This window comes from Galendromus occidentalis, unplaced genomic scaffold (genome assembly GCF_000255335.2).
Source record: "Galendromus occidentalis unplaced genomic scaffold, Mocc_1.1 scf7180000075612, whole genome shotgun sequence".
NCBI lineage: Eukaryota > Metazoa > Arthropoda > Arachnida > Mesostigmata > Phytoseiidae > Galendromus > Galendromus occidentalis.
Window position 1 is genome coordinate 2,113,902 of NW_003803602.1, and position 12,203 is coordinate 2,126,104.

At 52.6% G+C, this 12,203-nt stretch overlaps 1 protein-coding gene across 1 annotated transcript; it reads right to left on the minus strand.

The window, feature by feature from the left end:
* Positions 1–683: 683 nt before the first annotated feature.
* LOC108864465 (YEATS domain-containing protein 2-like) lies at positions 684–9,388 on the minus strand. Its single transcript, XM_029112021.1, has 3 exons — positions 9,382–9,388; positions 1,741–2,641; positions 684–1,683 (listed from the first exon to the last, which is right to left on the minus strand). The coding sequence occupies exons 1-3, from the start codon at positions 9,386–9,388 to the stop codon at positions 684–686; spliced, it is 1,908 nt and encodes a 635-aa protein (XP_028967854.1).
* Between the last annotated feature and the right edge of the window lie 2,815 nt (positions 9,389–12,203).

Sequence of the window (12,203 nt, forward strand, 5' to 3'; positions counted from 1 at the left end):
AATGGAGCGGCAGGAGAAAGTACAGAGCGCGATCAGATGCTCCGATCAAAAATCCAGTAGGCGGGACACCGAACCAGAGTCTACCTGAAAGTATTTTGTGGCCCAGCGAGGAGCGTGTACGGATGAGTTTTCCATCGGCTGACTCAGCTGCGCAGTATCAATGTGAAATCATTCGGGTTGAGCTTCTTCCGTTGTCTCGTTCCCTCTCGGCACAACGAGCTTAGGTGGTCGTAGACCCGGTCGTCCGATGAAAGGGTCGAAAGTCTCTACTCGTTTTGGATATTTCTCCAGCCGAAATCCCGCTGCCCATACTTGAGACACAATTCGCCGCAAGTTCTCACTTAGAGCTCCCCGAGTCATTGACCTCCACGTTCCAACGACACCGAGATGCGATCCATGCACCGATCAGAGATTCGGGAACTATTCTAGACCTAGCGATTCGAATCTGTCTGTACGGGACGTTCGGGCTCGAGGAGAACAGCGGTGTCCCGCGTGGCGAGGGTTGAAAATTCGCACGGGGATCGAGATATGCTCCTGGCAAGCACGAAATAATTGTTCCTCACTCTCTCGGGAAATTTTATTCGCCAGTTTCAACAAGTGTCAGTCAGTATCGTATATGTTGCTCATATTATTATTATTTTACTATGATACAGTTTTGGAAGCAATGCCCGATACTCGACTTGCTATGTAGTTCCGGGCTGCTTCTCCGATATCGTACCCAGACCGTCGTTCGATAAGAAATCGAAGAGTTCATGTGACGTGATCGCCTCATGGATATCGGACGGCAGTATACCGTCCACCTGGTGCGTTGAGCTATTCCGTGCGAAAGACTGTGCGAGAGATTTCCTCAAGAGATCCGAGGAGAAACTACGCAACGCTCCAAACAGAGTTCTCAGTGTCTCTTCGAGTTCTTTTCTGTCCTCGGACAGGTTGGGCTCGTCCGAGATTTCTTTCATGGCGTCGTGGATAAACCGCAGCAGAGGCGCACCGACTTGGTTCTTGCTACTCGGGGCTTCGTCATCGGAATCCGAACCGAGAATGTCGATTTCGCATAAGGTCTCGGTTTTCTCCCGAATACTGGAAACTTCCAGCGATTCCACTCCGTTCGGCAGCTCGGCCACCGACAGACTCTCGAACTTCTGTTCTATCGGCACACCGATCATTTCCGTCCCGTCGTGGAGTGGAGTGAACCCGTGTTTTCGGAGATGAACAACGATCGCTCGGGTACTCGGCAGTTCACCGACGCCATTTTTCCGCAGAACTCTGCGGATATGACTCGCGCGGAACCACTCGATCGCTCGTTGTTTCGCCAGCGGAAACTCAATGAATTCCTCAATGGATGAGACTTGGAAGCTGAGATCTCCGACGGCTTTATCGCCCACTAGCTTGAAAAGACGGCTCGCGAGGGTTTCCACGACTTTCATGACAGGCCGCGAGAAGTCCAATGATTTCAGCGCTTGTTCCCATTCGAGGACCGCCTCTTGCCACGGAGTGACAATCTGAGCGGTTTGAGCATTGTGCTGGAAGGATCTGTTCTTCAACAAGGACTCTCCTTTCATTATGCGTACGCCAGGTGGGTTATCCCGGAGCATAGCGGAGCCTGACGCGACCAATAGAAAAGGAGCTCCACTGGAAATCGGGGTGAAACAATAGTCGTGCCCATGCGCTTCCAAGTCGAAGTGACTTCTCGAGGCGAGCTCTTTTCTGAGGTGCATGCCCTCGCCATCGATGGGAGCAAACTCCGGCTCCGGGTGATGAGTTTCGTCGAATACGCTGTTTTCATCGTTGTCGAGCACTTCCTGTTTTATTGAGATGCTTCCCGGTTCCGGCTGTTCCGGATTTTTCGTGACCGGACTATCGAGCGGTTTTTCCACGAGAAGCTTCACTTCGAGATGAGTTTCCCCGCCATTAGTCTGGATACCCCTCTTGTGCTGGTCGAGTTTGAGTTCGTGGAGTACGTCTGCTGGCTTATTGAGGGGGTCGATGAAATGAATCTGGGCTCTCAGCTGGAATTCCCCCCAACCCTTACGCTTCAAGTGGAATGGGTACGCAACTTCGATGACGTCATGCGGAGCATAACTCGGATGCAAGAAGAATCGGACTTTGGAAACGAGCTCTTCGATCTTTTCTTTGCTGTCGGGATGTAGTCGCACGTAGGTCATCCAGAGATGCGTCACCCGATTTTCGGGATCGTCACGTCCGATGTACTTCGAAACGTTACCGATGATGAACCGCACCGACTGGAGTGACTTCACCGTGGGTCTCCTGGCCACCGGCTCTTCCTTCAGGAGCGTTGCGGTGCTCAGCTTCTCGGGCAGATCGTAGGTGGCCCTCACCTCGCTCTCCGATTTGGTACGCGGCTCTCGAGGAGTTTTTCCGGCGAAATACGACCGTACTGTTGGATGGATACAGTTGTCAAGGTCGCTGCTCCAAGTCTTCTCATCGTCAGCCAACTCGGGGGTTGCGAAGTACTTCGCTATTATAGCGATTCTCAGACGATTCAGAACCTGCTTGGTGAGATAGATCCGTTCGTTGATGAGTTCAACTTCTGACTGCTTGGAGAGAATCTCCTGCTCGAATTGTTTCTCGATGATGGCCCGGACTTTCGTTTCGGTTTCCGGGTCCATCGATTCAGGATCTTCTGAAACGAGAACGGAATCGAATTGAGAACGATCGCCGAAGGTCCAGCTACTCCCTCGAAATACCTATGCTCTGAAGATCAGAAAATTTTCCTCGAATGTATCTGCGGTGTTCGATCTAAGAGCCAGTCGCCGATCTTTCGCGGCTTGCTCTCGCATCTCTCTCGATCGACCGATTCTCATCGGGCCCGTCGACTCATTCCTTTCTGATGTGAATATTTCGGAGTTGGGAGACGTTGCATAGTGAGAATCGGCAATAACGATCTGGCTCAAATCGGGCGATTCTTTCTGCAGCTTCAGTCCAGGTTCCTTCTCTCGGAGGATGCTTTGTACCGTTCATTCAGGGTGGCCATAGAGGAACATGCATTCAAAACGGGAAAGAATGGAGCCTACACAAACGACAAACTCAGCTCAAGACTGAGAATAGTGTGAGGCTATGAACCTTCCGATAAGAGTCTTTTGGCTACATTCCTCCCTCGAGGATATGTACATGATGATATCTGAGCCGAACTTTCGGTGGGGACGATCGCACGGAAAGCCTCTCCGTCGCTCAGTCAGTATTCCTGAATGCCGGAGCTGACACCTAGGGAAGAACATCTCGAAGAAGGGCAAAGACAAGCTGAATCGACAGAAAACGTGAACGCGACTCCGATTGTGATGGGAGCACCTTTATCGAGCACTAAAACCGGGGTCAACACGCGCTCGATTCTGAGAAAGATGCATGAAAGACACAAGAGAAAGAACAAGAAAATATCGACGCAGTTTGTCGAAGACCGCTGTTGCCGCAGTCCGGGCCATTTGGCAACAAGATTCGCTAATCGGAGCCACAGCGTAAAAAGGAATTAACGCTCACGAATTTTGGTGATTTTTCAACCAGCCCTTCTTACTCAGGCTACTTTCGAATTCCGATTCTTCAGCCAGATATAGCACCACAGAGATTGAAAGATGGCTCCGAAACGCATTGCGAGCTACGGCAAAGCGACGAGAATGCTCAAAACCAAAGCAGAAGTTTTTCCTTGAAAGAGAAGCTAACAAGCCGTCTGGCTCGCTCGTCATGATCCCGTATCGGAATCAATGTGGGCCATCGTCTTGAGACCCATCACCAAACCACGCCGGAGGAAGCTCAGAGTTTTTTCTGAGTCTGTGATCGCGCCCCGAGACGCATGGCGGCCTATGGAAGGCGCATCGCTTCGGATATCTGATCTCCGAAGCGATCATTCGGCGAACAGACCCCCGTGCCATCAATGATTGAAAGCACGTGCTCGCATTGCGCGCATCGGAAACTTTGGAAATCCCGAAAATAGCCCGCGTTAGTCTAATATCACCACATCATGCTCTTGGAGGCATCAAGGTGAAAAATTATCGGATACGGAAAGTTCGAAATCACGATTGAATACAATGTCCCCGTCGCAGAGAGGCTCTCCAGTCCTCCATATGAGCCCCATACTTTCGGCATGCTCCAGCCGGCCATGAAGACGGGAACCCCACGGTTTTCCGCGCGGGCGACTGACTCGGATCGAGCACGGACGGGTTCTAATTCGAGGCTCATCGTTTTTCGAGTTCTCCCGGAGCCAATGCCCTCGATTCTGTCGAGGAGAGCGGCTCAGCTCGATGGCATGCCACAAAATGGGCGCCTTTGCGTCTCATAGAGCGAGTCCGTCGGGGAAGCCCTTCGTACTTCGGACCAGCTGATTGCAAGGAGAAGGAGCTCGTGCGAGCCGCCGAACTCATCTACGGAACTCTTGCAATGCCCTCCGGTGAATGGTTGCCACAGCGAACTGACGAGCTCGACGTCGAACGAGCCACAGCACGAGCACATCTCCCACGTTATCCAGGATCGTCTCCTCACAGATGAAGCCTGTCGTGTCAAGGCGGAATAGGATCTGTTTCATTTTCCACTCAGGTTCGCCACGGGATTGATCGTCATCTCGCGGAATCACTATCGATGCTGAATAATGACATCATGACGGAGATCGGGTAGTTCGAGCTCCGAGTCGGCAGAAGACCCTGGGGCGATGCGAGAATGCCTCGGAACGCCTATCGCAAGTTTCCACTTCCGCCAATGGATACGACCAATGCTTGCGGCGCTCATTGCGGACGCTGCGTCAATTTTTAGAACGTCGGTCATTGATTCTGTTACATTGTTCATTGTTATGTGAAAAACACGGCTGTTACAGATTCGACTGAAGGCGGCCGAGATCGCCCGTGTTCCACGCCGCCGCCGTGGCTGCCTGCCAGGACGACATAGCGCTGGAAAACGCTGGCCGACGTCGTAGGCGGGGTCAGTGACCGGCTCACGTCATCGATGTATACTAGACGCTCTGCGCAAGCTGCAAAGGCAGGGATCCGCTCGAGGTGGAAATTTAAAACGACCTCTCACAATAGACCTGCCGAGGAATGTTACCATCCGCTCGCGAGCTGTGCGGATGATCCACGGCGAGCTTGAGAGAAACTCTCCGGGAGCAAACTCCGTTTCAGGGAAATTCGAACGCGGGACCGACATTGGTCTCTGATTTTCCCTATCGAGACTGAATCGATTCGACGAGCTTGATCCGTCATGGAACGGGCAATCGGGCGTTTCTCCAGTCGAGACTGAAGGTCTTCATTGACAGAGTTTGACGCGGGGAATTCACTTCGCTCAACTCTCTACGGACGGGTCGAACTTTGAATGTAATCCGCTGAAATTCCAAGGAGCTCGATCCATCGCACGAGATTTCCCAGGCTACACGATCACCTGAGCTGCCTACCCCCTGGAACACCGAATGTAGAAAACATTCCGACTCGTTATCAATCGGTCGTTTTCTCGTTTCCCTCGTTGAACATCTGCATGCTTGGCTTGGCAGATATGCGAGACGATGTGAATTGCGAAGGCGTGAATAAAGATTGCAGGGTGCGAACAAGAATATTCAGATATACATATGTCGTGTCATCACGAGCAAGCGTTGACCTCCGTCCCGTCGTCGTCCACGTAGGTATACGGCGAGTCGTGCCGGCCGGCCGACTAGCAAACGGAGAATGCTTTCTCCGGCAAAACGAGAGAAGCTCAATATTCTTCTTTTCGACACCAAAGAAAAAACAATAGAGTCTGGCGCCAATGTCTCCTACAAGCTCCTCGAGAATGTCGTCGACTGGCGCTTGTTTTACTGCTGTCAGCTCTCCCGCCTATGTCGACACGTTATAATGCTTCGAAACATCGAGACAATCGAGTACAGTTCGAGAGAAAGAACGAAAAAACACAGGGAACCCCGAGATAGCGGCAACTTATCTACAACCTGACTGGCACGCCTCTCGCTGGCTCCGAATGAATGCTTTTGGAATTCCCAACCGAGACGATTCTCCCGGAGGAGATCCGTCGGAGACGTCAAGTCTTACTTAATCAGAGTTCAGAATGGCTCGGGTCCCACAAAAAAATCAAAAAGCCCCCATGGGCTCAACGCCATGGACGCCGGCTCAAGCATCATGTTCCTGTAGCCATACATGATTCACTCGCGTAAAGATTTCTGCCGGGATACCGACGGTGGGACGTTCCTGTTCGTTCGCTACCCATCGACCAACTGACCGGACCCGATTCACAACAGAGGGGGAGATGATGTGATTGCTTCTACGAATCCAGACAACCCCTTTCACGAGGATGTAGCAGAGAAGGGCGGCGGCGGCAGTAACGAGTCTTTCTTTCTTCGCTCAAGTCTCTCCGTCAGATCCACGATCTTCAAAATTCTGCGATTTCGTTGGTCGGCGATGATGATGACGACGACGACGACCTCCCGGACCTGTTGACCTCGGGGAGGCATTTAAACTTGGCGCCATTTTTAAAGCGACCCGTTGTTCCTCTCGCGATACCCACCCTTTATCCTCGTCACACATGTATGGCAGCAGATGGCGCTCATCCGACAGCTATCGACGAAGCGATTGGGATGCTCTTTGGGAGCGCTTGCGTCACTCGAAACAAGAGACTTCAACACTTGCAAACCTATAATAATTGTGCGCGCGGTCAACTGGATACGAGCGAGCGAGAAAGAGCGAGTTTTCGCAATGCTCGATCCACTCGTGGGAAGACCACGGGATCCGTCGAGCCGAAAGTATATCCCGGGTTCAAACCTGAATCGAGGTACAAAACTAACCCCCTCCCTCATTCTGAACGTTGCCTGTCCGAATGCAAGGCCCGGCTACACCTTAACGATGTTCCAGTTTGCAGAAATAATGCATTTGCCATCAGCTCACGTCCCCTACAGGTCTCAGCGATGAAACAGAGTCCCTATAATGTCTTTCTCGGGTCTCGAACACTTGTTCGGAACCAGCACACAACCGGTCGGAACCGCGGCCGCCCAATCGGGCGACGCCAGCTGATTTTCACAAGAACGACTGAGCCGAGATGCCCCACAATGCTAAGACCGTTGGACGCTTTCTTCTACTGACTGAGACTCGTAGGCAGGCAGGCAGGCAGGCGGACGGGCAGGCGGGCGGGCAGGCAGCTAGCTAGGCTTCTGCGACTGACGATGAGGACGACCATGTCGGTGGTGGCGGCGCGGCGTTGTCCCTATTCCGGCTGCGTTTCATTCTTCGAGTCTTTCTTGAGTTGACCAGACAGAGTGACGCAGATCAAGAGTAGGTAGCTTCTGAGCTCCCTGTATTCAATGAAGTCTTGGTGCATAGGCCGCGAGAGGTCATATGGTGTGGGGGGCAGCTACGCAGTTAGTCAGGCAAGCAGACCCTTTACTCGTTGGACGCTCGAAACAGATGGTGTCGCACGGGGTCGAGAGCGTTTTGGGGCATTTGGCCGTCGTCAGACCTCTGAGATCTGCTCCGAAAACCATACCGAGGTGTCAAACCTGGACTGGTCGGGACGAGATCCGCGCTACAGGGCGTGCGGACGAAAATTCAGGAAGCCGCTCCCGAACGAAGTCTCCCCAGAGAGATCTCCGTCTCGCCCCGGTCCGGTTTCGTATCCAGAATGGATAATGGGCCACTTGAAATTGAGCATGTTGCTCGACGGAATGTTGTTTCAAGGCTGCGCTCTAAGACAGCTCATCGGAGCATTTGGAAGAAGGTTTCCCCCGAAATCTGGGTCACGAGAAACGGCAACCTGTTCTCCGTCTGGCCTACTTTGAAGAGTTAGCAACAGCGCGCACTCTCGTATAGAGGAAAACAAAGGGTGCGCTGAGAAGCGGACAGCCCACACGTGTATAGCACACACACACACACGCGCGCGTATTTGTAACTAGCTTATATTGGTGATAAATTCTGTGAGAAATCCCCTGCTCGACGCTAGTTGAGAATTACAGAAGGGAGACTGTTCAGACACTCTGTTTTGTTCTCGCTTGAAGGGACGATGCTATTCGATATTTATCCTCGTCCGGGTTTAGATACGCTTCGGAGTCACGTAAAAAGAAGTCCGTGAGGGAGGAATCGGTACGCGGAATGGCTTCTGCGGTCACTTATTAGAATCGAGTGCAGCAGTCGACGCACGAGCCAACGATCCAGAAAGCTTCGCTGCACATTGATCTTGTCTTCTGTTTCCGATGTGTTGCGAATTCGAAGCGGCATGCGAGTGCGTGGGAACGAACGGAGCTTGACGGTGTCTTGGTCGGATGGATGACGCACAGATGAACTCTTGCATCGCCAGAAATCCGACACCTCAGGCGGAAGAGTTTAAAAGAAGTCCGTCCCAGGGAAGCTGGCGATCACCTTACAACAACCCGTCCCTTTACGGATACACGACACTATCCACCGAGAAAGCGGCTACTGCACCGCACCGAATGCCCGCAACGCCTCGCGACACGCAACAAGGAGGTACGCGCTCATCTCGAACATGTCCAAGCGCGCGGTCATTTGCGATGTGCATGCATATATGGAGTAGACCTTCGGTGATCATCATCGATCGGTATTTGGCTCGGAGAAGGCAAGGAGGATTCCCGACTTCCGACTTAGAACTTGGTTCCCGCTGTATTCCAAGGAGACTAGATTCCTGGACGGAACTCCGCCTCCCAACCCGTCGGGTTGGCCATCGTCGTCGAAGCCCCGAAAATCATGAGAATCATCGGTTTGTTTTATGAGTTTCTCTATCGATTTGGATCAAGGCAGCTCGAAAGGCATTTTTGGGAGCACGCCTCCAAGAAATCGCAGACAGGTCTTGTGTGCGTGTGTGATGAAATGGTCCCGGCTCTATAGAACTCGGTGGGTGATTTCTCCGTACGCGGCACGGGACCCGCTGAAAAGCCTTTAACTTCGGGGACGGTCGGTCGGTCGGATCCGACGGTCGCTCGGCCGATCGCTCGGATGGACGGCCGACTAGATAGATAGGTGGACGCACCGAAGGAAGAATGGACCTCCAGAAACCACTCCCCCAAACCCTCTACAACCGTCGAGCCCCAGAGTGTAGACGAGATCAACACACAGGGCACCTGTGACGCGACATTCCATTCGGATAGATCTCGGGCTCGCCACATTCGTTGCTGCAACCTGATTGCTCCTTTGTTCCGCTCGAGATTGTTCGTTTCAGACGTGGAGTTTGCACCGAGTTTATCGCGGTCTCATTGCCCCATCTCCGAGAGCCACGAGTCGGTCCCTGGCGCTTTCGTTCGAACCCCTGACTCGGTACATGTTCCCAGCGGGAGAATATTCACAGACGGGTTGGGAAGCTCGTTCAACATCATCATCTTGAATTTTGAAATTATTTCTCAGGGATCCTTCAGCTCGAAGGTAAGCCCCCAGAGAGCGGAGGATCGAGGAGGGACAAGCTCACCTGACATCGTGACCGGTAGTTGCTGTTGTCCTAGAATTCTCTCATCAAATCACCTATCCGGAACGGCACTCCAATGGATTCGCGCAGGAAAATGTCTCATCAGCTGATTCCCTGAAGCGGAGTGATTGCATGTAAACAATCACTGGCACCGCCATCCGATAGCGGCTGCAGGATCCGTCGGCGGAGTCTTCACGAACACACTGGTTCCTGAAGGAAGGAGATTCTCGTTGAGGAATTAATTCATGAAAATCATAAACTTCATCATTTAGGCCGGTCCTCAGGATCTCATGGTCCACGGTTTTCCATTGATCGAGGATCAGGATCCCACGGCGCGAAGTACGAAAATGGGAGAGAGAGACACACGGCATACAGACGGAAGAGAAGCATTCGAAAATCGAGCTCAATCGACACTTGATCCCCACGCCACAACGACTCAGGAATTGATGCGCATCCTGAAGATAGATGTATGCGGAGCTTTCGCTTTCGCTCCTCCTCAGAGCGTGAATTCCTGGGGACAAGTCATTACGCTGTAGATTGGAGCTCAGTCGCTTGAATTTATCTGAGATGAAGAAGTAACAGATCGTCCTCTCATCTATGACTGCTGTGTGTTCTCTCGTCCGCCGGCTCGGTCAACCGTTCTCGAGCGACCTCGAGTCGGACCGGCGGACAAACAGACTGGAGAGCGAATACTCCTCCAAACTCCAGACTGGTCCGGTGTATGACTGGGTAGACAAGAATTCCGGAATGCATTCCGAGCGTCGCCCGCCGTCGCCGAAAACGCTGCCGACGAGCATGACTGAAGATGCGAGAAGAGAAAGGATCAATGAATAACCGCGGTTCCCACAGAGATAGTTTTCCTGAAGAGGGGAAATATTTCTCTCGAGTCGTCGGCGAAGTCATTCAATCTCTCGGGGAGCGTTCGGAATTCTTTACTTCCGGGAACCGGCCTTTCTCCGTATATGAATGAATACCGGGCATTGGAGCCAGAGACTTTTCCATCAATCGATCCTGTTATCGCTCGGAGAAGTCTCCCAAGTCGATGGACCGAGATGGACCATATATCAGACGACGCGCATTGCAGGTCTAGAGGAGGTTTACGGACAGGATCTCAACGGCGGAGTTCCGACCCGGGTGTCTAGATCGAAGAGAGCGTATCGTTCTGAAGTGATTCTCCTGCGAAGCGAGCAGTTTAATTGAATTGAATCCGATCCCGGAGTCCGTGAGAAAAGAATTTTCCCCGCTTGGATTCCCATCTCGCTCTCACTCACCAAGTACCGACCTGTTTGTCGGCCGACAGCAGCAGCAACAGCGATCACCACCCCGCTTCTTGAAACTATAGCCAGCGGCGGCAAATCTGAGCCGAGAGCAAATACGGCCTTCGACGTCGCGGCGCTAGAAACAACTTTCTTCTCTTCTCTCATCCGCGAACGTCATTCTCTCAGCAGCTGAGCGCTCCGGTGGGCGCGAGGATGCAGCCGAACGCACGAAAGCACCCGCCGCCGCCGCCACCGACAAGCGCTCAACTTCCCCCAAATTTTCATTTTCCCGCCAAACAGCGGGCGCGCGCGCGCGCCAAGTTTCGGAGGTATCCCTGGCTCGCTAGAACGGGATCAACGCTTCCCCAGGCGCAGCATGTTCCCTCTGATGTGCGCATCGCTTGTGGCTCTGGTCGAGAGGTGCGCCGGATAGGGGAGCGCGAGCTCGAGAAGAATCGATGAGGCATGCCTTTGGCGATCTTTTGAAGACTCTTCTGCGGTCCTCGGATTCCTGACTATTCCGTTGGTAACGGATGCTCTCGGAGCGCAAACGTTCTCTTCGATAGGAGGGCCCGTCGGCGAGGAATAATCATCGGTCCGGCCATTGGACCGATCTGAGGAGTTCACGTCTTCGCTCGCAGGATATGCGAAAAAGACGTGCGCGAATAAAATAGAGTTTGAGCTCAGAGCCCAACTCACGATGCCGGACGACGCACAAGTACGGAACTCCGAGCGGTTCGGCGAAAGATGAAGAAATAACGAACCGATCGTGATACATCTCGACACATTCCGATGAATGAGCCCTCGCATTTTTCGAGGTCATGCCCAGAGCCCATCGCTTCTCCGATCAGACGGAATGGATGCCAAGCGATGGAGGAAGCCGCAAAAGTTGATGTTATGACAATGCGCGGTGCGCGAGTCAACAAAAAAAACGATCTCTTTTCTTTGACCAAGTTTGAAACATTCTTTCGACTTCGAAACAGCAAGCCGATACATTGTTATTCGTTTCCTCTAGTTGTTTTTCTTGTTAACTCTTTGGAATCGTTTCCACGACCGCTTGGGAAAAGCAGTGCATGTGCATAAGGGCGGTCTTTTCTTTCTTGGAATCCAGCTCCGCCACCGTCGGCGTCGCCGGACCGGTCAATCGGTCTGATCTCAAGGCTTTCCAGCCAGAGTGCAGACAATGCGGGAATAGATAAGTGAGATTCACGGTAACCTCAACCGAATGGTCATCTCGCTCGGATGAAACATCTAGCGTCTGAATTCTTCGGCGGATTTCTCGCCGCTTTCGTTTGCCGAATCCTAGCCGAGCATCCCCTCGAGAGCTTTGCTCGGACCAGAAATCCCCTCATCGGAGTCTTTCGAGATCCCCGGGCATTGCGCCCAAGCCTCCGCACTCAAATAACGATAGCCGAGAGGAAAGAGTGAAGCGATGGTTCTGCTCGTCTGCTCCAATCTTCAACCATGCATTACGACCCTTGATTTTAGGTGTGGCGTCAAGCGACGTGACGGCTCTCAAGCCCTTGTCGTACTATCGAACGTTTTCAGCTTGAAAGCTGTCGTCGA

What these genes read in the sequence shown, in the direction of transcription:
- LOC108864465 (XM_029112021.1), bottom strand. An exon ending in ACTCATCACCCGGAGCCGGA is followed by an intron (nt 1,684 to 1,740) that starts GTTTGCTCCCAT and finishes CGCCTCGAGAAG; the next exon opens with TCACTTCGACTTGGAAGCGC.